This window comes from Cheilinus undulatus, linkage group 11, assembly GCF_018320785.1.
Source record: "Cheilinus undulatus linkage group 11, ASM1832078v1, whole genome shotgun sequence".
In the NCBI taxonomy this organism is placed as follows: Eukaryota; Metazoa; Chordata; class Actinopteri; order Labriformes; family Labridae; genus Cheilinus; species Cheilinus undulatus.
The window spans coordinates 2873258-2894812 of NC_054875.1; the positions used below are offsets into that span (position 1 = coordinate 2873258).

At 38.0% G+C, this 21555-nt stretch overlaps 2 protein-coding genes across 5 annotated transcripts; both read left to right on the forward strand.

Moving 5' to 3' along the window:
- On the forward strand, positions 1 to 11035 carry LOC121517893 (mucin-5AC-like). Of its 4 annotated transcripts, none has more exons than XM_041799989.1 (4): positions 1 to 86; positions 3176 to 3760; positions 5223 to 5654; positions 10044 to 11033. In XM_041799989.1, the coding sequence occupies exons 2-4, from the start codon at positions 3191 to 3193 to the stop codon at positions 10518 to 10520; spliced, it is 1479 nt and encodes a 492-aa protein (XP_041655923.1). In that variant the 5' UTR covers positions 1 to 86; positions 3176 to 3190; the 3' UTR covers positions 10521 to 11033. The 4 variants fall into 4 exon arrangements, with proteins under 4 accessions (XP_041655923.1, XP_041655924.1, XP_041655925.1 ...); XM_041799990.1 differs by having other exon boundaries at positions 82 to 213; positions 10044 to 11034; XM_041799991.1 differs by lacking the exon at positions 1 to 86 and adding an exon at positions 2396 to 3044 and having other exon boundaries at positions 10047 to 11035.
- Positions 11036 to 13263: 2228 nt separating this feature from the next.
- LOC121517695 (insulin-like growth factor I) lies at positions 13264 to 21448 on the forward strand. Its single transcript, XM_041799662.1, has 4 exons — positions 13264 to 13525; positions 16280 to 16409; positions 19444 to 19634; positions 19896 to 21448. Exons 1-4 carry the CDS (start codon positions 13490 to 13492, stop codon positions 20109 to 20111), a joined length of 573 nt encoding a protein of 190 aa, XP_041655596.1. The 5' UTR covers positions 13264 to 13489; the 3' UTR covers positions 20112 to 21448.
- The last annotated feature ends 107 nt before the right edge of the window (positions 21449 to 21555 follow it).

The following is a 21555-nucleotide window of genomic DNA, read 5'->3' on the forward strand; positions in this document are numbered from 1 at the left end:
GCGGTGGAAGAAAAAGGAAGTCCTGTGAAGGAGTGAAAGTATAGCTCATTGCGGATGTCAACGTTTGATTTAAGCGTTTTGTTAAGGTATGAGCGACAATAATTATATATAAATGTTCGTTATCGTCTAATTTCGTCGTCGTGTTGACATGAGGTTGGTAGCTGAACGGTAGCGCAGGAAACAGGATGATATTCTCATCAAACAATTTCAACGGTTGGTGTTACGGCATGAAGTGTGACTGTGTCAAATGGAGACGTTCGGTCGATAGCGTCTGTGGTTGTAATTTGAGTAATAAGAGCTTTAATGGATGTTTGTTGTTAATTTTTTCATCTCGGAATTATCCAATAAGTATTTCGGCGTTTTAATCTAAAAACCAACCATCGTAGACGTCAGTTGAGGCGTTTTTCCCGTCTTTTACTTTTGTTGTGACCGCCGGAAGATTCTACTGAAAGTCTAGAGTTAACACAGTAACTATTTAAACACTAACACCTGAGACGTTAGCGACAAATTCGACTTTTCCGAGGCATTTAATGTTATTTATTCCCTCAGCTAAATATTTTTACCACGATTTTGATGGACCGAGAAACCTTACATTACGTCAGACTGATTTACTAAAGCAGAGGTAGTAAAGGGGGAGGGTAATTTAAATGTCGTTGGGCAGGACGAGCCCAGCTGCTATGACTCACCTTTAAGTAGATAATGAAGGGCTTGTTTCATTAAGTCTGTCCAGGTGTTCATGCAGTAGAGGCCTTACAGCTCTTACAAGTTTAGAAATTTACGGCTTTAAAGAGTTTTTAAAAGTCTTTTTTTAACTAGTGAGAGGTCTTAGATTATAGAAGGCGCTTTGACTAAGACTTATCTTAATCAAATCTTTATTTGGTGGCAAATGTTTTTATTTTAAGGATTCTTTTATTCATAGTTTAAAATGATCTTAACAAATCTGCTCATTTGTGTTATAATAAACATTACTATACAGTTTTGTGATGAAATAGAGGCATCAGAACATGCCATAAATCATCAAATTTGGGCAAAAATCAAAACAATCTTCATCCTATACCATTTGATATCTCATAAACAGCGTTTAAAAAATGAGGTGTAAAAAGAATCTTGCACACTTTTCATTTTGGACCATTTGTTCTTCAGAAAGTGGCGTTATTATTTTTAATTCATGTCTTAAAATTTTTTTTTTTAAAGTGTGTAGGTACCAGGGATAAAAACTAACTAATTACATTTACTCAAATTACTGTATTTGAATAATTTTTCTTGGTACTTTTTTTGTAAATCACTATTTTTACTGAAATATATCTTTGGGGAAGTATTAGACATTTAAAAAAAACATTATGTATTGAGTGAAAAATAAACATGCAAACCCAAAATAAGAAGGTCTGAGCTTTCTGCCAGTGGCTGGTAGTTTTACTTTAAGACATGGTGATCAGTAGCACATAGCTTAACAAAAGAATGGTCACACATTTCACCCCAAAACAGCTGCTGCATTTTAGTCCAGGCAAAGTCATGGCTTATAACACAGGTGTCAAACTCAAGGACCAGGGGCCAAATGAGGCCCACGGTGCAGTTTTACCCAGCCCACAAGATCCCTTCATATTTTAATTAGAAATGGCTCACCTGAATGGGGTCTGCAGATTTCCTGCAGTATAAAAAGGTAAATTTAACCTTGAAAGATTTTTTTAAAAGTCATTTTTAAGTCATAAAAATCTGAAAAGTAGAGAGTAGAAATAGTCAGGAATAAGGGAAAGAAATTAATGTGTGATTTAATTTCATATTTTCATTTTGCATCCCAAGATTATGATTTAAACTTGGGATTTTGACTTTTTGACCTTTTCTCTCATTTTGTGACCTTTTTAGGTTCATATTTTTTCATTTTAAATCATATTATGACCTATTCAACTTCTAACTTTGACTTTTATCCTATATTTTCACTTTTTAAACTCCTGATCTAGAATTTTATCTCATACTTTGACCTATAAACTCATGATTTTAACTCTCTATCTCATAAATTTGCCTTTTAAAACCTTATTTTGACTTTTAATTTTGTATTTTGACCATTACGACTTATAAAGTTGACTTTTTATTTCAGATTTTCAGCCTTTAACTCATTTATTTATTTAGCATTTATTTGACATGGACACCCAGTAACATTGATGTTGTAATATTTAATCATTTTGACTTTATTTTTAGAAATCTTAAAATCCTTTATCATCACTGTTAAATTCGTTACCTGTGAAAACACAGGTGACAGTTTTTGGTTAAATGTTGACCCTGTTACGCCCTCATGTGAGACCTAAATTCAGATTTCAGCCCCTGCTGTGATTGAGTTTGACACCCCTGCCTTATTATAAACATCCTGGTTGGAGACTCATTTTCTCTTTCTATTGCACATTAAGGAAAGACAGGTTTTCACTGTTAAAGCTCCTTGTTATCAAAAGTAGCTAAGTACTCAGTACTCTGATTAACTTTAAATTATCTACTTTTACTTGACTACATTTATAGATCAGTACTTTTACTTCTCCTTATGTAAATTTTAACCAAATAATTTTACTTTTACTTGAGCACAACAATCTGGGCCTCTATCCTGCTGTAGTCTCCAGTACTCAGTCCCAGTAGGGCTGGGGGATTGTGGACCAGAAATCTCATCGAGATCGTTGTTAGTACTGCTGCAGGATTTGGTTATAATGTAAGGTTGTGATTATACTTGAGAATTTTTTTGTCAGTGTATGTAAGGACTGAAAACATACAAATAGTAAGTAAAATAAAAAGTTACAATCCCTGAAGTTTTAACAGAATTGTCTTCAAAATAAAAGTGTTTCCTTTCTTTAAAATTCAAATCCTTCTAAAAAGTGTAATAGTGGCACTGTTGTAAATTTAATGGTCTTTTTGCAGACATTTTTATCCATTTAATACTGAAGTAATCCCAGCCTTCTATGCGATTACGTAATTGCACAGCCTGGCATTGCATTTGGATTGGTTAGCATGCAGGATTTTCCCTACTTTAGACCTCCATTTTTGTTGCTGTGCTGTTCAAACAGGTATCAGTATTGTCTAATTTTTACTAAAACCATAATCCAAGTTTAAATCCTGGTACAAGGCGACTTACACAGTCTTAACTTAAACCCAAATATAAACCCTTCTGCCTCACTGATAATCTCTCTGCTCACAGGTAAACGCCCCGATCATGGATATCCTCGTCAGACAGGAAATCTACATCCCCAGAGACGCCGAGGTGAAGAACATCTCCCTCCGTACTCTACCAAACTCTGTACTGAACCGAATGGGCCTCTCTGTGAAGGACTCTGACGGCTCCAGGAAGCTCGCAGACTCAGCGGTGGGCGTGTGGATTTGTCCCGCCGTCCTCCGACCAAAAGGCCAGAGGCGACCCTCAGAAATAGGGAATCGATTGTTAGAAAACATGTCCTCAAAGATCGCCGAAGACTGTCGGGCGTCCACGAGACGTCTACAGATGTCTTTTGTCTCCTCCAACAAAGAAGCTCACAAGGTGTTGAACGAAACCTTACATGGACACAGCGTCTCCGCAGACACGTCCTTCGCCGGCGTTTTACCTCCTGACTCGGCGCCACACACCTACCAAGTGGCCGTCGTCATCTACCAAGGTCGTGTTTACCTGTCCATAAGGAAGCCGAGCCGAAGGAAGCCTCAAGGAGAGACACCAGATCCACAACCGGAAGCTAAACCGGTCCAGACGGCTCCTTCAACGTCAGACACGACGGCCAGCAACCAGAAGAAGGTAGCAGGGCATTTAAACGATGACATAAGTGCACGTCGGCTGTGTTTGTAGGCCTCTGTGTAGGGCTCAGGGCTACGGTGTAGGTTCAGTATGGAAGTAGAAATCAGACATGACCTAATTAGACCTACGGCCAGCTAAAATAAAGCCTCTACAGCCGTAGTAGTGGTAATAACAGCAGCCCAAACCATGGGGGGTTTCTGAAAAGCTGCTCTGAATTTCTAGTTCATTAAAATCTTCATTTCTAAGCCTTGGTAAAAATACAGACATGAAATAAAAACATGTGGACACATAAACCCTTGGCCCTTAAGCCCTTTAATATTTTTTAAAATCATCAAATCATCTAATCAAAATCTTCAACATCTTCCCAGACTTTGGGTGGCGTGTCTGCAATCATAAAGATCTGGGTCATTGTCAAAATGTTCTAGTCTGATTTATTGCTGCTTTGGTCGTCTAAACGGTGGTTCCCAAAGTGGGGGTCAGGACCCCCAGGGAGGTCATGAGACGGTGAAGGGAGGTTGGAGGATGCTTTCCAAAAACAAAGAGAAGTTTAATATGATTAGAAAAAGTAGATTCTGGGGGTGCAGATGGTCGAGTGTTTTAAGGCGCAACCCCAGGTTCAAATTCGGCCTGTGGCCCTTTGCTGCATGTCTTTCCACACTCTATTCCCTGTGTCCAGATCTATCCACGGTCTTTCCTCTTTCCAAAAAAGGCATGAAAAGGCCTATGTATATAAAATAAATAAATAAATCTTAAAGAAAAATGATTATAATAATATTATCTGGGGGCTGCACGGCACTGTTGCTAGCGCTGTTTCCTCCCAGTCAGGGCCTTCCTGTGCAGAGTTTGCATGTTCTCCCCATGCATGCATGGGTTCTCTCAGGGTACTCCGGCTTCCTCCCTCCACCAAAAACATGCTTGTTAGGTTAATTAGTGACTCTTGGCTGTAGGTGTGAGTGTGTCTGGTTGTCTGTCTCTCTATGTCAGCCCTTTGACTGGTGACCAGTCCAGGGTGTACCCCACCTCTCACCCAATGATACCTGGGATAGGCTACAGCGATGTTATGCATGACATGCAGTCATTCAGGTGCCATTTTTTTAGAAAAGTCTACAAAAATCATACCCTTTTCATTTTTGTACTTTTTTCTTATTATTACAGAAACCCCTAAAATGCAATAATTCATATCCAGTTTGCAATACGAGTCAAAATCATCAGAATTAGACACTTTTGAAGAATTGCTCAGCCCTTGATTAAGAATCAAAGAAAGTTAAGGAATAATCGCATATTAAATGGCAATTGCAATGCTGGGGGAAAATCGCAATAAGATTTTTTCCAAAAACCGTTCAGCCCTAATCCAGTCTAAATAGATTAATGTGTTATTCCCACCACTGATGTCTCAATAGAGGGTTTGATCTTTCCTTTTTGTGCCCTCATATCTAATCGTGTATCACTCTTCCTTTTTCAGCGACCAGCCCAGATGACGTCTCTAAAACCGTCAACCAAACCACCACAGAAGAGACTACGCATCAAGCTGCCTTCAAAGTCCCTCAAACTGCCGAGTAATCTAGTCAAAAGACCCACCAGCACCACCGCAGCCACTACCACAGCCCCCTGTAAAGCCCCCTCTACAGCCCAATCTAAAGCCCCCTCTACAGCTACCAACACAATCCCCTCTAGAGCCCCCTCTACAGCGATCACCACTACCACAGCCCCCTCTAAAGCCCCCTCTACAGCCCAATCTAAAACCCCCACTACAGCCCCCTCTACAGCCCCCTCTACAGCTACCAACACAACCACCTCTACAGCCCCCTCTACAGCGATCACCACTACTGCAGCCCCCACTACACCCACATCTACAGCCCCCACTGCAGCCCCCTTTACAGCTTCCTCTACACAGGTAAGAGCAGCCACAATAACACCTTTAGCTGTCAGGACTTGAATCAAACACATGGAGGGACTTGAGGCAGAGAGAGCTGACATAAATTAACAGCTGGGATCTCTGCTTCTTCTTTAGCAGATAAATCTCTAAAAACAATCCAGCTCTGACAAGTTCAGATGCTATCAGGAGATTCTGGCAGCTTCTTCAGATGCGGTCTTTGGACTGAAATGTTGATTATTTTTAATCAGAGAGTGAAGACGGTAGCTTCCAGAACTTTTATATCAGTTAAGAAAAGCTTCTTTTAAAAGTCTTTCTCAGCAGCATTACAGTGAATCCTCTCACCTGCTGAAATCTGTAAATTAAACTGTTTTATGTCCGACTTTCTGTGAGGTTAGCTTTAGATCAGGGGTGTCAGACTCAATCACAGCAGGGCCGGGTTCTGAACTTGGGTCTAACCTGAGGACCTAACAGGGTCAATATTTAACCATAACACGTCAAGCTTATTTTCACCAGAAATGAATTATGGGGGTGAAAGACTTGGCACTGATGGTAAATGATTTCACAATTAAAAGGTGAACACGATAATTTGAAAACTGAGAATCTGAGATAAAAAGTCAAACTTAAAAGTTTTAAGGTAAAAACATGACATTTAAAGTCAAAACAATGTTTTTAAAAAGGCAAAATATGAGACAGAATACTGAAACCATGAATTTAAAAAGTCAAAAACTGAGATAAAATTAAAAATGGTGAGTTTTTAAGGTAAAAGAATGGGAAATATTAAAGTTAGTAGTTCAGAAAGGTCAAAACATGAGGTAAAAGTCAAAAACATGACTTTAAAAGGTCTAAATAGGATTTAAAATTTAAAATTGTTAATCATAAAGGTAAAAATATGAGATAAAAAGTCAAAGTAATGAGATGTAAAGGTGAAAATATGAAATAAAAAGTCAAAACCATAACTTTTAGTCATAACTGAGATGCAAAATTGAAAATACAGAGGAAACACTAATTTCTTCTGACTTTTATCGAATTATTTTTACTGTTTATTTTTTCTAATTTTTATGAACCAGCAAGGAAATTCTAAATTATCAAGGTTAAGGTTACATCTTTATACTGGAGAAAATCTGTAGACCTCATACTGGTGGGCCAGGTTTTACTGCACCATGGGCCGCATTTGGCCCCCTGGCCTCGAGTTTGACACCCGTACTTTAGATAGTCATTAGTTTTTAGGCGCCTAAGCAGTGAATTAAATTCTCTTTGTTTAAAATGAAACTACTCAGTTTTGAAATGTTAAAATCATAAAAAGTTTACTAGAATGTAAGCTTTATGAGGGAAAGAGTGTGCTTTTATTCATAATCAATGATTTTGTGTTTCTATCTGAATTTCCCTCATTTTTTTCAGTGTTCAGGGTTGGATGCTCAGACTCCTCTCTTATTTATATCACTAGCTCTAAATAAAGCGAGAACTGCTGTAAAGCACTAGTCCAGATCTCTAACCTCTGATCTACCATGGCGCCCACGTAAAAATTCATGTAGCCCTGCCTTGTTTTAACAGATCCTCCTTAAGAAGTATTATTCTGCTTTTTACTAGTCAAACTGTTTAGAGTCAGTTCAACACACCTGATAAAATGTTTGATAAAAGTCACCATACAAGGGGCGTAGGTGGCCGAGTGGTTAGGCGTACGCGGACGGCCTGGGCTCAAATCCAGCCTGAGGCCCTTCACCGCATGTCTCCCCCCCGCGCTCATCCCTGTTTCCAACTCTATCCACTATCCTCCTCTATCAAAATAAAGGCACAAAAATGCCCAAAATAAACCTTTAGAAAAGTCACCATACAATATTGAGACAGAGGCATCAAAGTTCGGTGTATATGACCAAAAAAACTTTTGTCTTTTATCATGTAACGTTTCATAAACTGAACATTAAATCAGATTTTTTAGCCCTGGTCCAGTAAGCCGACAAATCTCACATGGCTCTTATTTTTGACTGTTTTCTACTCGATCAGTGGGTTGTTTCTGAGTTCAGGTCTTTAAAAGTCTTGAATTTAATTTTTAAAGTGTGTAGGAGCCCTGTAGAAAAGCCTTAACCTGCATTCTTCCTAACAGCCAGTAGGGGGCGCTAACTTACTGGATGCAATATCATCCAGCCTATGAATCCAGAGACACTTCCTCTCTGCTGATTTATTCCTTCAGTAAATGTTTTCCTACTGACTTTATGGCCATGATCTCTCTTTCAGCCTTCTTCAATGCAGCATTTTGCTTATTTAGTAAATTATAATCCTATTTACAGTCAGATCAACCTCAGGACCCGCCAGCTATCATTGTCTATTATTGTCAATGAATCAAACTTTATTTATACAGTGTGCTTTACAAACAGATAACTAAATAAAAGGACATATGACGCTCTTCCATCCACCAAACCCTCTAACACCCCACAATCCACACACAGTGTAAAAAAAACCTCATAAATAAAAGAAACCATGAGACAAATATTTATGACTCTAGTATGTACGGAGGAAACACTGGAGGTTAAAGTAGAATAAAATATTAAATTAAATAAAATTGAATAAAAACATGCTAAAAACACTCAAAGATAACTCATGGAAATATTCTCATGTAAGAAAATAAAACACTTCAGGAGAAGTTGGTGAAATATGATAAACAATAGACCACTAAGAGATAATTCTGAGGTTGAAACAGAACTAAATGAACCTAAATCACTAAAATAGATTAAGATGAGGAAAATAAAATCAGGTCAAAGCCAGAGTGAAATGACAGGTCTTGAGTTTGTTTTAAAAACAACATTTAAACCTTTGTTTCTCAACTGGTGGGTAGGGACTAGGGGTGGGAATCACCAGTGGCCCCACGATACGATACGATACGATACGATACAGTGAGCATCATCATACGATATATTGTGATATATCGCGATCCTAACGTCAAATGGAACGTCCAGATGGATGGAGTAGTGGATGGCCACCATGTCCCACCTAGGCTGTGACGTCAGCAAGGAGGGGGCGGAGTCATGGGAACAAAGCTGGCAGCACTTTTTCCAGCTCTTAAGCTGATTTAGCATTAGTCTTGCCCTCATGTTTGTTGTATTTCGACAGTATTTTATTTTCATGTAGCACTTCTTACAAACCTCATGTGTCGTGTCCGTCTCATTCGTGCCCTGCTGTCGTTCTAACATCCTCCTCTATGACCGTCACCTCTGCCAACCTCACTGGACAAACAATTGATTTTACTTTTCCATTATCATAGACTTGGGTTCATATTAGCAATTAATTTGAAAAGAAAAACATTGATACTTGGTGGACGAGACGATACGATATATCACCAGACAAAATATCGCGATAATATGCTGTATCGATTTTTTTCTCCCACCCCTATTAAGGACCCAAACATGGATCGCAGATTCGTGCCTGGAACAAAATATGAGGCAAAAAGTCTGATGTGCTTTTATTTTGAAAGGAGAGTCTTCATGTCCAAACTGCCTCATTTTACAGTAAAAATATTATGATTGAAAAATGTTAGAAAATTGGGGTGTTGAATCGTCGTGGTGGTCTGGATGCTAAACCAGTTTAGAACCACTGGTCTAAAGCAAGGATTCCCAGTCTGGGGTCTGGACTCCCCCAAAGATGAGGCTCTGCTGAGAGCAGCTCTAAAACCTCGCTGTGTTCTTGTTTTTAAATTCCAAACAATAAGAGACAGTCTCATTCTCTTCATTTTTGAAGACATTTCCTTGATGTAGCTCTCTCATACCAGAGCGTCTACAAAATATTTCAATAAGTGCAGCCTCTTTTTTTTTTTCTTTTTTTTTTAAATCTGTTTTCAAGCTTTTTGTGATCAATAAACCCCTTTAAAAATGCATTTTTTTTATTCAGAAGAGTTGCACGGTCTACAAAATTACCGTCCCAAGAGATGCCAGTTCTCATAGTATAACCTGTGAACCTGTGGATGAGCTTAAATATATTTTTACCCTGGAATATTACTTTATAAACTACAGACCTGGTCGATTCACAGTGGATTAAAAACTCAGACAGCCTCTGTGATTATTACTGATAGGTAATGCTAACCCCATGCAAATAAGCTTTGGAGATGGTAGATTCCTCTGGAAACAGGTGTTTATTTCTCCAGTGAAGGCAGCTGTTGATTTAAGATGACTTCAAGGCAAGACTTCCTTTTCTGTGTGGCGTAAATGTCGACATAAACACCTTCATCTTTTGTCTGTGACATCTTTTTGGTCATATTTAATAGAAACAAACATTCATGATACCAAAATCCACGTCTGGAGGATATTTTACAGCCTGTTTAAAGGTTTACCTCTGAACATAGAACGAGGCTTCAACTCAAACTCTCAGAACGAGATAAAACTGAACTTTTATGCTGATGATTTGACGTTTTTCCTCCAGAAGCTGCTTCATGTCAACCCTGGAGGAACCGGGAGGAGTCAGACCAAGAGTAAAGAAATTCACAGTGAGAACAGAAAGGATGAGACCAACGCCATTACAGGAAGCATTTCTTCACCACAGACCACAGCTCCGCCCCCACAGACAGCCGACAGAGCGCGCACACCAGCCAACATTGAAGCCGCAGAGAGGCAGACAGCGGAGGAGACGGCCGACTGGTTTCAGCAGCAGAATAACTCCAACAGCAGGATACAGGAGCTGGGTGGGGGCAACCCTCGGAGCCCCGCTCAGAGCGTTTACATGAACGGGGATTTACAGGGAAACACTAGCACCTGGAGTGGGAGCAGGGCGTGGGAGAGCGCCTCGTCTGCTCAGCAGGAGTGCGACTTCACCGAGCTGGAGGAGGAGGAGAGGATCGCTCAGGTGAAAGCCCGCCTCCGACAGAGCGAAGCCGCACTCCGGAACATGAAATCCTCGTAGTGACATAAGAGAGATGGAGACTTTTAATATGAAAGTCTGAAGGATGTAAAATAGAGACTTTTAATGTGAAAGTCTGACGGATGTAAAATAGAGACTTTTAATGTGAAAGTCTGACGGCTGTAAAATAGAGACTTTTAATGTGAAAGTCTGACGGATGTAAAATAGAGACTTTTAATATGAAAGTCTGAAGGATGTAAAATAGAGACTTTTAATGTGAAAGTCTGACGAATGTAAAATAGAAATTTTTAATGTGAAAGTCTGGACCATATTAATAGAAAAGACGAGCTTTGTTGTGAAAATCTTCGTTTTTGCTGCTACCTTTTTACCATCTTCTTTAGTGTGCTTGTGTTTCTTCCCTCCGTTAATCTGTCTCATGATTTTCATATTTAATGTAAATAATCTTTTGGCCCGGTGTTTCATCAATGATGACTTAAATCTGATGACTTTTTGTTTGTGCAAATATTTGCAATAAAGAAACGAGTGTAAGCAGAAAAAAAGGTCTTTACCTGTCATTAACTTTATTTATGGAGCATATTTTAACAAAGTTGCAGAGTTATGGCGTGCTTTTTTGAGACCATGCATCTTCTATGAGGTAGTTTATTTGAAAATAACGTGACAACATGGAGATGCATGCTGTGCAGAAATAATCCTCCAGGTCAAAACACTGAAGTTTAAACATCAGATCAACTTTGGAGAGAATATAAACAGACTAGACTGATGGATCATTTAACTGTAAACTTGTATAAAAATATTAAAGTATCAAACATCGAACAGTGTCCTATAGAACCAACCAAAGCTCAGCCCTTCTTGGTTTCTGTTCCTGAGTTTGACAAAATCTCTTGTTGCCCCACTCCTTCACATTTAAAACAATAAAAAATACACTGGGATGTGACCAATTTGAAACCAGTAAACTTTCCAGGACTGACCCTCCTGAAAATCTGCATGTACATATGAGGACTTTACACTTAGGCTTTTCTACAACATAAAAATACTGCAATTACATTTTGTTGGATAATTGTCCAGGATATCCATAACAATTTAAGTAATTTGATTCAAATGTTGGGAAAATCTCCTTTGAAATCTTAATGAATTTCCATGAAAATTTAAGGGAATTTCTTTGGATATTTTGGAGGACTGTCTTGGAATTTTTCAGGTATTTCCATAGAATATTTAATGATATGTTTTTATATTCTGGAAAGCTTCATTGGAAGAATTTTGGACATTTATTTGGAAATTAATGGGGAAATTTATTCAGGGAATTTTTAGGTATTTTCTTGAACATTTAGAAAGTGTTTTTCAAATTTTGGAGAATGTGACTTGAAATTTTTCCATTGTTTTTGCTTTGAAATTTTGAAGTTTTTTGGGAATTTTATTTCTTTTAAACGTTCCAGAATTTCCACAGAATTTTGCAGAATTCATTTGTTAATTTTTGTGAATTTGATAAGAAATTTGGGGAGAATTTGCTATGAGATAGTGTGAAATTTTTCTATGAAAATTTAATGGAATTTCTTTGTATATTGTAGAGGACTTTACATGGAACTTTTCAGGCATTTCCATGAGAAATTTGGGGATATGTTTTTATATTCTGATAAGATTTATTGGAAGTCTTGGGTAAAACTTTGAGTGGAAATTGGGAAATTTATTTGGAATTTTTTTTTCTGATTTTGGAGGATGTCATTTTAATTCGATTGGTTGAATTTGCTTTGAAATTATTAAGTTTTTGGGGAGTTTGGTTCTTTGAAACTTTCATAAATTTTCATGGAATTTGGAAGAATGCAATTGTTACTTTTGGGCAATTTGATAAGAAATTTTGGGGGGCATTCCTTTAAAATTTTGCTGAATTTGTCTCAAAATTTCAGGAATTTACAAGCAATTCTGTGGTCATTTCTAGTTTATATATATATATAATACTATATGTTATATATTATACTATATGTTATTTATTATACTATATATTATATATTATAAAGTATATTTAGGCTTTAAGACAAAATTTCACTGCAACATTTGGAAACATTTGAAGAAATGTTTGCGTACTTATGGGATGCTTTAAAAGTTTAAGAATTCTCAAAGAAATAACATAATTTCTGTGATATTTTAGGGGATACGTGTGGTTTTAGGAGAGGAAGAATTCTAATAAATTCAGAACTTTGACTTATCCCATATAAACGAGTGGAAATAACTTCTAAATAAAGGCTCTGATATCACTGTCAGCTGTGAGGCCTTCTATAGGGAGGGGTGAGCCTTTAGAGTCCTGTCCAATCAGGTTAATTTAGCACAGGTGGATTCCAGTCAAGGTGTAGAAAAATCTCAGCAATGATCAGAGACATGGAAATTTTTTTTTTTCTTTTACTGTAGTATCAGGATGAATACTTTCTGAATGATCTGTATTTGTGGTCAAATGAACATCCTGGAACCAGGACGCCTTTCCTCCAGCCGTGTCCGATGTGAGCCATCAACACTCTTAGATTTCAGTATCACAGACATTTAAAGCTGTGATTCTGCCTCGTTTTCATCTCTTACATGCTGACAAATTCTGAGGGATTTCCCTTAAACTTTGCACCAAACGCCACCTTAACTCAGGGGTGAGCAGATCAGATTTGGGAGGTCAAAGGTTGGAAACACTCACCACTGTCTGTTTATTGTTTACCTCCTTATGCACCAGGCTGGAGTTGTAGTTTTTATTCATACAGTCCTCTAGAGGGGACACAAACTGAATCACTGTAACAGAAACGTGTTTAAGTCGAGTCTCAGCCTTCAGAAACGCTATCATGTTTATATTTGTGATAAATCTGCAGGGAGAACAACAGAACTTGTTCCTCCGCAGTGACAGAGCGTTTGAAATCCTCTGATAGGAGCTGAGGAGGGAGGAAACGTCGAGCCGTGGTCCTCCTCCTCCTCCTCCTCTTCGTCTCCGTCCTGCATGAATAAAAGTCTGCAGGTCTGCTCCAGTCTTCCACACAGACAGGATGCACTCGTCCTCTGCCCGACCACGGACTCTGAAGGTAAGAACACACACTCTTTATTTCTCTAAACTGGGACTGAAACCATGATTCTGACTGCAGCTCTGGCTTTTCTACATCTCAGAAACAGAAGCTACATCTTTATGAACATTTTCTGTCTTCTCCTGATCCACAAGACTCCTTCAAGTCTGCACAGTCCTGGTTTAACTGTAAAAACTCATAAAGGTCTTTAGATGGTATTTGCCTCTTATTTAAAGAAGAAGAAGTTGAATTAATCCAGCCGTAGTAATATTTTGTGTGGTAGACATGCAAAATTAATTCTTTTCCTGCAGCAAAGCATGCAGAAAAACATCAGCGTATGATAAAGGAAAGTCAGAGCTTTTTTTTTGCATTGAATTGAAGCATTTATTTTAATATATAAAGCAATCCTTCTGAGTGTTGGCAGATCTTGGGTTGCAGTTTGCCTTTGATAGTAATAAATAAACATAAAACATTGTTTTAAGTAGTGGCTCTTTTCTGGTCTAGCCTCAGGACGTATCATGACTCAACAATCCTTTAGATGGAGCAATGATTGAACAAATAGAGGATAAAACAAGCACATATAAAAGCTCAGAAATCCAGGGACAGCATGCATATATATCTTTTTACTAAGTTTCCCAGGATAGCATGTAAATTTTGATTGTTTTCTTGAGATCTTTGGAAATCCACACATCGTCATAGCAACACCAGCCTTTGTATACCAAAATAATCACAAAAACAAGTAAAGATCTTCAAAAAACATCAAAAATTACCTGTTACCACATCAAAACAGAGTGAAATAAGAATATATTGCTGCATGTCCACTCAGGAACAAACATCCTAGACTTTTTGCCCCATCTTTTTTTCTAAGCCCACATTTGTGACCCACTAGAGCAGCTCTGAGACCATTCTTCAGTTGAGAACCCCTCATTTAACGGATATAGTAAATAAAGGACAGAGTTTTGAAAGTGAAGCAGGACTTTATCTCTGTAGTTTGGATTTAAACAGTTCTGCAGTCTAAACAGAGCGGGTGAGGACACGACGTTAGCTCACTGGTGGACGGGGGGGGCAGACTCCCCCACTGGAGCTCTGTTTGAAAACCCTTTGTCCTCTAGGTGAACAGATCTGTAAAAATGTGCTTCTTACCTGTAATTTACACATACTCCGCAGGTGAGCAACCTCACACACTGAAGTGAGTCTAGTCCAGTGGTTCCCTGAGGAGTTCATGCAGGAATAGGACAACAACAGTTGATTATTTTGCCTTTTCTGGGTTGATTTGTCGTCCATACTGACATGATTCTATGTTTTTATTGATTCCACCATGGATGAGTGCTTTATGATGTTAAAGGGTTAATGTTTGCTTAAAGCAGGGGTGTCAAACTCAAGGGCCAAATCCGGCCTGATCAGAAAGCTCCAAACAGGACCACTGGAAACGTTAACTTTTGAGGTAAAAAGCCACAGAAACATTAACTCTTTAACTTCCTGAAGCACTCACCCATGATGGAAGCAATAAAATCATAGAATCAGGTCAAAATGCAGTCTGATCTGGAACCGTAGCTCTAAAGCAGGGGTGTCAAACTCATGGCACGGGGGCCAAATCTGGCCTGTCGTAGACTTATACCCAGCCCGCAAGATCATATCATACTTTAATTCTAACTGGTACATCGGTATGAGGTCTGCAGATTTCCTCCAGAATAAAAATATAAACTAAACACTGCTGATTTAAAATATCCTCAGTAAGTCATAAAAATTAGAATAAATAAGAATAATTAGATTAAAAGTCAGGAATGTGGGAAATAATAGACTTGTGATTCATTTTAAACTCACATTTTAAAGTTTTATCTCATGCTTTGATCTTTAAAATTCATGATTTTGACTCTTATTTTGTCTTTTGACATTTTTCATTCAAAATTTTGATCTTTTTTTGTCACATTTTGAATTTTTAGACTCACAATTTAATGTTTTGACTTGTGTTTTGACCTTTAAAACTCCCAATTTTGACTTTTATCTCATATTTTGACTTTTTTAATTCCTCATTTTGAGTTTTTTTAGCGATATTTTGACCTTTTAGACTCACAATTTAACATTTTAAGTCATGTTTGACCTTTTCAACTGTAACGTTGAATTTTAAGCACATATTTTGACCTTTCAGGCTCAGTTTTACATTTTATCTCATATTTCAACCTTTCAAACTTGTGATTTTGACCTTACTCTCATAGCTTTACCTTAAAAATCTTCATTTTGACATTTAATTTTGAGTCTACACCTTCTGAACTTAAACGTTTGACTTTTATTTCAGATTTTGAGCCTTTAAACTGATCATTTAGACTTTTTAATATTAAAATAATTTATCATCAGTGTTAAGTTTTGTTTTTCTCATATTTTCTTACTGTGCAAAATGAGTTTAACAGTTTCTGGTTGAATGTTGACCCTGTTAGGCTCTCAGGTTAGACCTAAATTCAGAACCCGGCCCTGCTGGGACTGAGTTTGACACCCCTGCACTAAAGAATAAAGAAGACAAGGATCCAATACTTGTAAATATTAACTGTGACAGTCAGAAACTGTATTTATAGTTTAAACTTTATTGTGATTTTCACCTTTTTCATTCGATGGTTCTGTTCAGAGGCTGTGGTCCTTTAAGTGGGCCGCTCTGGACCGTGGCTCCTCTCCTGCATGTCCTTCCTCGCTCTCTCTCCAGTTTCTGTCTCTTTCCACTGTCCTTTCTAGAATAAAGCCCAAACAGAAACTTCATTTATTTCCACTTCCTCTCCGTCTCAGGTGTGGTGTGTCCGGCTGTGTCTGTGTTTCTCCACCATGTGTCTCTCCTCGGAGGCCGCCAGACTACGCTGTGGATCCGACCTCCTCAGTGACCTCTTGTTCGTGTGTGGGGATCGAGGAATATACTTGGGTGAGTCTGCTGTGGAGTTTTATACTTTTATTGGACATAAATGTGACAGAGAAGTTCCTGTGAGGTCTGAATTTATCTGGTATAAAAGCAGAAACAGGAGACGGTTTAGCTTAGAGTTCAGAGTCCTCCATGATCTGGTCTCAGACCAGGTCTTGATGCTTGTCCTCTTTCTCTCATATTTCCAGTCTCTCATCAGCTGCCCTTTCTACGTAAAGGCAACATCACCTCATTTTTTTTTTGTTTTGATTGAGAGCCCCCTAGTGGCTGAATTTACATGCAATGATCCATCAAATATATGAAAATCCCGTCCCGTCTCTACTGTGATTATTAAAAACATAAGTATCCTGTATCTTGTTTGGCAGGTTGATAATATTCCCTCTAATGTAGATGTTATTAAATATTACAGAGAGCTGATAGGGCTGCTGTTATCAAGGTTATTCTACCCTGAGAGTTAACACGAACACAGCAGAGCTTCATATCTCAGATATGGTCATGGTCAAAGCGTCTACATGAAAACAGTAGAAACTGAGAGAGTTATCAAACCTGCATTAACAAACACGTCCTGACCAGCCACAACAACCTCAGCTGTCCTACAGCTCAGCGCAGCGGCGCTTTACTCTCACAGGAAATCTGATTTTCTGCAGCTAATTTACTTTAGATACCGTATCTCACAGCGGGTCAGCTTTAGACACAATTATATCTACACCCTCATCACCTTATTTGACGTCATATCTTTAAAATGCACGTAGAAATTTACCCACAAGCCTTTTCACTCTGTAACTTTTCCCCCGCTCTGACCAAGGCCTCCATCTGCTATCAGAGCGATGTTGATGCTCCAACATGGCCGCAGGACGCTGTGCCTCAGTGTGATATGTGTTGTTAAAACAAGTTAAATAAATAAAAACAGACTTTATCAAAACAAAAAACAAAACAAAACAAACAAAAAAAAAAACAATGCAGAGAGAGAAACAGCACAAAGATGCTCAGATATAAATCACCATGAAGACTCTGGGAGTTTAAAACAGCCCCTTATGGTGTTCTGCTTAACTGTGGACTCTTCAGACGTGGCACTAGGGGTGTCTCACCAGAATGGTTTCTAGATTTTCTTTCACTTTTCTCTCTCACAGAGCTGGTTAGCTTGTTATACATCAAGGAGAGACAGTAATGCATTAATAATAATAGACATATTAGTGATTTATGTGTTATTTTCTGACTTGTTTTAACACAGACACAAAACTAACTCTCTGTATGGAGTCATTATTGTCGCAAAACTCAAGAGCACATTTTCAGATGGTTCAGATGAAGGAGGAAGGAACAGGTTGACAGTGTTGTCTTTGCTGGGATTTTAATGCTAGGTCTGTTTATTATTAGATATTTATGATAATTAATAATTATTATAAATAACTAGAACAAATAATCAATATTAATAACTAACAGGGCACCACCTGAAGACAGGGAACAACGACCCAAAAGGAGCAAAATCAGTCTCAATTAAAATTTAAATATCATTGTTATTTCACTAATAAATAGAATTTAAATAAATAGAAAGTGTAAAATCAAGCATGGCCCTCTGCACAAAAACATCTTTATTCCTATAATAGAATTTATTCAACAAAGCAGCACCAATCAGAATCAAGGACTATTAGTTAAATATTTATTATAAAACTAAACGACAACAAATAAACTATTATAAAGAAAAGCAAAGGGAAAAATTTGAGCATGTAAGAGAGAGAGAGAAAAGTTTTAGACGTTTTTAAACTAGCCGACTAAAAAAGAAGACAATATGGCCGACACACACACGGCTACACATGTGCTTCTCACATGTTTAGCCTGAAAACAAAGAAAGCTCAGGCTAAGGAGTCTACAAACTCAGAATAATAACTACAGCAGTCACACAAGTGTTTGTGTAGGTGAAGGCACTGTAGTGGATATAAATGGACACAGCAAAGGAAATCAACAACACATAAGCTGAGGCAGAATGACAAATAAAGCTGCATTAGCTTTAAATAAAAAAAAATAAATAATAATAAATACAAATTTAAAAACTAAAAGATAATAGTAATGAAAATAATAAATAAATAAAATAAATAAAAATAATAAAATAAAAAATAAAATAAAAATAAAGATAAAAAAATGATGATAATAATAAAATAAATAAATAAGAGCTGCATTAGCTTTTAGTGAGTGCACATGAAATGCTCCTACAGCTGTGATCCAGAACTGGGTAGAGGTCAGTCTGTTGGAGTTCCCTCCATGGTTCCAGCAAGTTAAAAGTTGTGGGGCTGAGATTTGGCTTTAGGATGAGAGCAGGGCTGGTATCGTCCTGCTTCATTTACCAGTGGGCTTTCTGCAGCCCTCCTGTCAGGATGGCGTCTTGTAGTTGACCTGCCAGTTGATGAATGTGCCAAAGTTTAGCTGAAGCTGGAAGCACGAGCTACAGCCCTGATGAGGGGATCGTTGTGGGTTTTATTACCTGTGGACCCCTTGCAGAGTCTCCTCAGGTCTGCAATGTAGACCAAGTCTTTGTTTCATGAAATCCACCATGACAGCTTCCCAACATGTTCAGCCAGGAGTAAAGCGTCTAAAAACGCCAGGGCCAAATGTTCTTCCTAACACACCGCTGTGTCCATCATACTTAAAAGGCCATCATCAGCAGACTGCAGGGAGTCTAACTCCACCCTCGGGGTCAGAGAAGTCTACCTAGTACCCCAGCAGAGGGGGAGCAAAAAGACAGACAGTACTGGTCGATTATTCTGATAATTTCCTCCAACTTTTGAGAGGACACATGCTATTAATTATATATTGTATTGAACCGAAATGAGCCAGACCAAATAGAGGAAACAGCTTAAATGGTGGACGACCCCCCTCTACTTCCTGCCACAGCCGGCTGTTTCTGCCCATATAAAGATTAAAATTTGTTCTCATCTGTTTGTATGGTGCTTGTGATCTCTGTAAACATAAAAACTTGATTATTCTCATTTTTTAAGAACATTACAAAAGAATCTCATGTTTAATATTCTTCTCTCTGGTGCAGGTAGAGGTTCGGGGTCTCGTTACAACACTCGGCCCCGGGGTAAAGGGATCGTGGATCAGTGCTGTCGACCTGCCGGCTGTGAACTTCAACATCTGGAGCTGTACTGCGCTAAACCAAAGAGTCAGCCATCGACCACGGCATATCCATCAACGACAACAACAGCTTCACAAACCACCACAGAACCTGTCACGGTGAGTCTGGACTACATCAGCACACTTCCAAATAAAAGAAAGAATCAGCTCATTGGTGGACTGGGTGCAGATTTCATCGATCCTCTCAAAGACTAGACACAACAAAATGAACGTAAATGTGAGAAATGTGACTCGTAACCTGAAGTAAAACCACAATAAAGCTGATATCTGTGTTAAATCCAAGCTGGGCCAAGGTTAGCCACCCCGTTAGCCGCGCTCTCCGTCCTTGAGTCATCTCTGTATTCTGTCTTTGTCCTGCAGGCACAGCAGATGTTCCAGACCGTGTTTCAGAAGAGACTTCTGCAGAACCTCGGGGCTCCCAACAGTCCAAAAAGAGACGCTTACAGAAAGAAATCAAAGCCTTCACTGAGAGGGAAGAATAAAGCTTCATCATGGCGCAGGAGGACGAACACGACCAGCGTGACTCCTTCAGCCTCCAGGGGTCAGACTCAAAGAGTGGCGAGTTCTGGATCGTGACTTCAATTCTCCTGAAAGAGTGAATATTCAAAGACCTGGACGGGTCCCAAAGACAGACGGTTACAGCTGAAATACAAACTTAGAGATTCTCCTCCTCTACGTCTGCATCACAAATTTGAAGAGTTCCATGATCGGATCCTGCCTCAGGATTGGCTGCTGTAGTGCTCGCCTTTGGTGCGTTTAAATGCACAGCTAAGGCTAACTACAGTTAAAGCTTGATTTAGCAGACTGGTTTATGTATGGATGGACGACTGCACAGCTCTGTTTACATCATAAACGCTCTACTCTTTATGTCTGGTACGGATCTCCAGCTCTCTCTGTGTTAACAGTTTGATTCTCCTGAACTGAGAGACGATGAGACGGGTTTAGAATGATGTTAATATTTGTTTTTTAATGCTGGCTTCACTAAGATGTTGTGTTGCTGGTCCCGTCTGCTGAAGATATTTTTTTTATTATATTTATCATTTACATCCTGTAAGGCCTTTAAAGATCAAAATAACTTATTCTGCAGCATTTCACGTGCATTTTTACACTTTTTAGAGCACTTTCTAACTGAATAATAGTCTTTATCAGTTCACTCAGTACATTTACATGCACTGGACCGAGCTGTTATAGCTCCATTAGGATGCTGAACTGGTAAATGCCCTTGTCCCAGTATAAATGTCCAAAAGGGAAATCCGTTTATTGATATGATTTAATGTTGCACTACTTGTGCAAAACAAAAGGCTTCATCTGGTCTGATCTGAAGTATTGGTTCTTGTAAATTTACGACTTTCAAAATCAAAAATGTTGACTTTTTCTCGTAAAATTTTGACTTTTCAATCACAAAAATGTTTTTTTTCTTCTTGTGTTTTTAAGACATCTTAAACTTAAATAATAGGATTTTCCCCCTCGTAAATTCAGGACTTTCTAAACTCAAAATCTTTAATTCATTTCCTCATAAATTTGTGACTTTCAAAATCTCAAATTTTAATTTTTAAAATAAAATTGAGATTTTACAAACGTGAACATTTTAAATATTTTTCGTATTAATTTATGACATCATAATCTCATAAGATTGTATTTTTTTCTCAGGAATTTCTGACCTTCTAGTTGAAAAAGAGGGATTTCTTTCCCCTCATAAGTTTCAGACTTTCAAACTTCAAACTTCAATACTTTGATTTTTTTCATGTGGTAGTGACTTTTAAGCTTGAAATTTTTTTTTTTGTAAATTTGTGACTTTCTAAAAAGTGAAAAACAGGATTTTTTCACCTTATGAATTTAAAACTTAAAAAAAGTTTTCTCATAATTTTCTGATTCTTAAACTCTAAAAAATTTTTTTATAAAAATAATACTTCTGAAACATGACATTTTTGATAATTTTTCTTAATCTATTTTTGACTTCTCAAATTAATTAAATTATATATTTTTGCGTGTAAATTTATGACTATTCAAACTCTTAAAA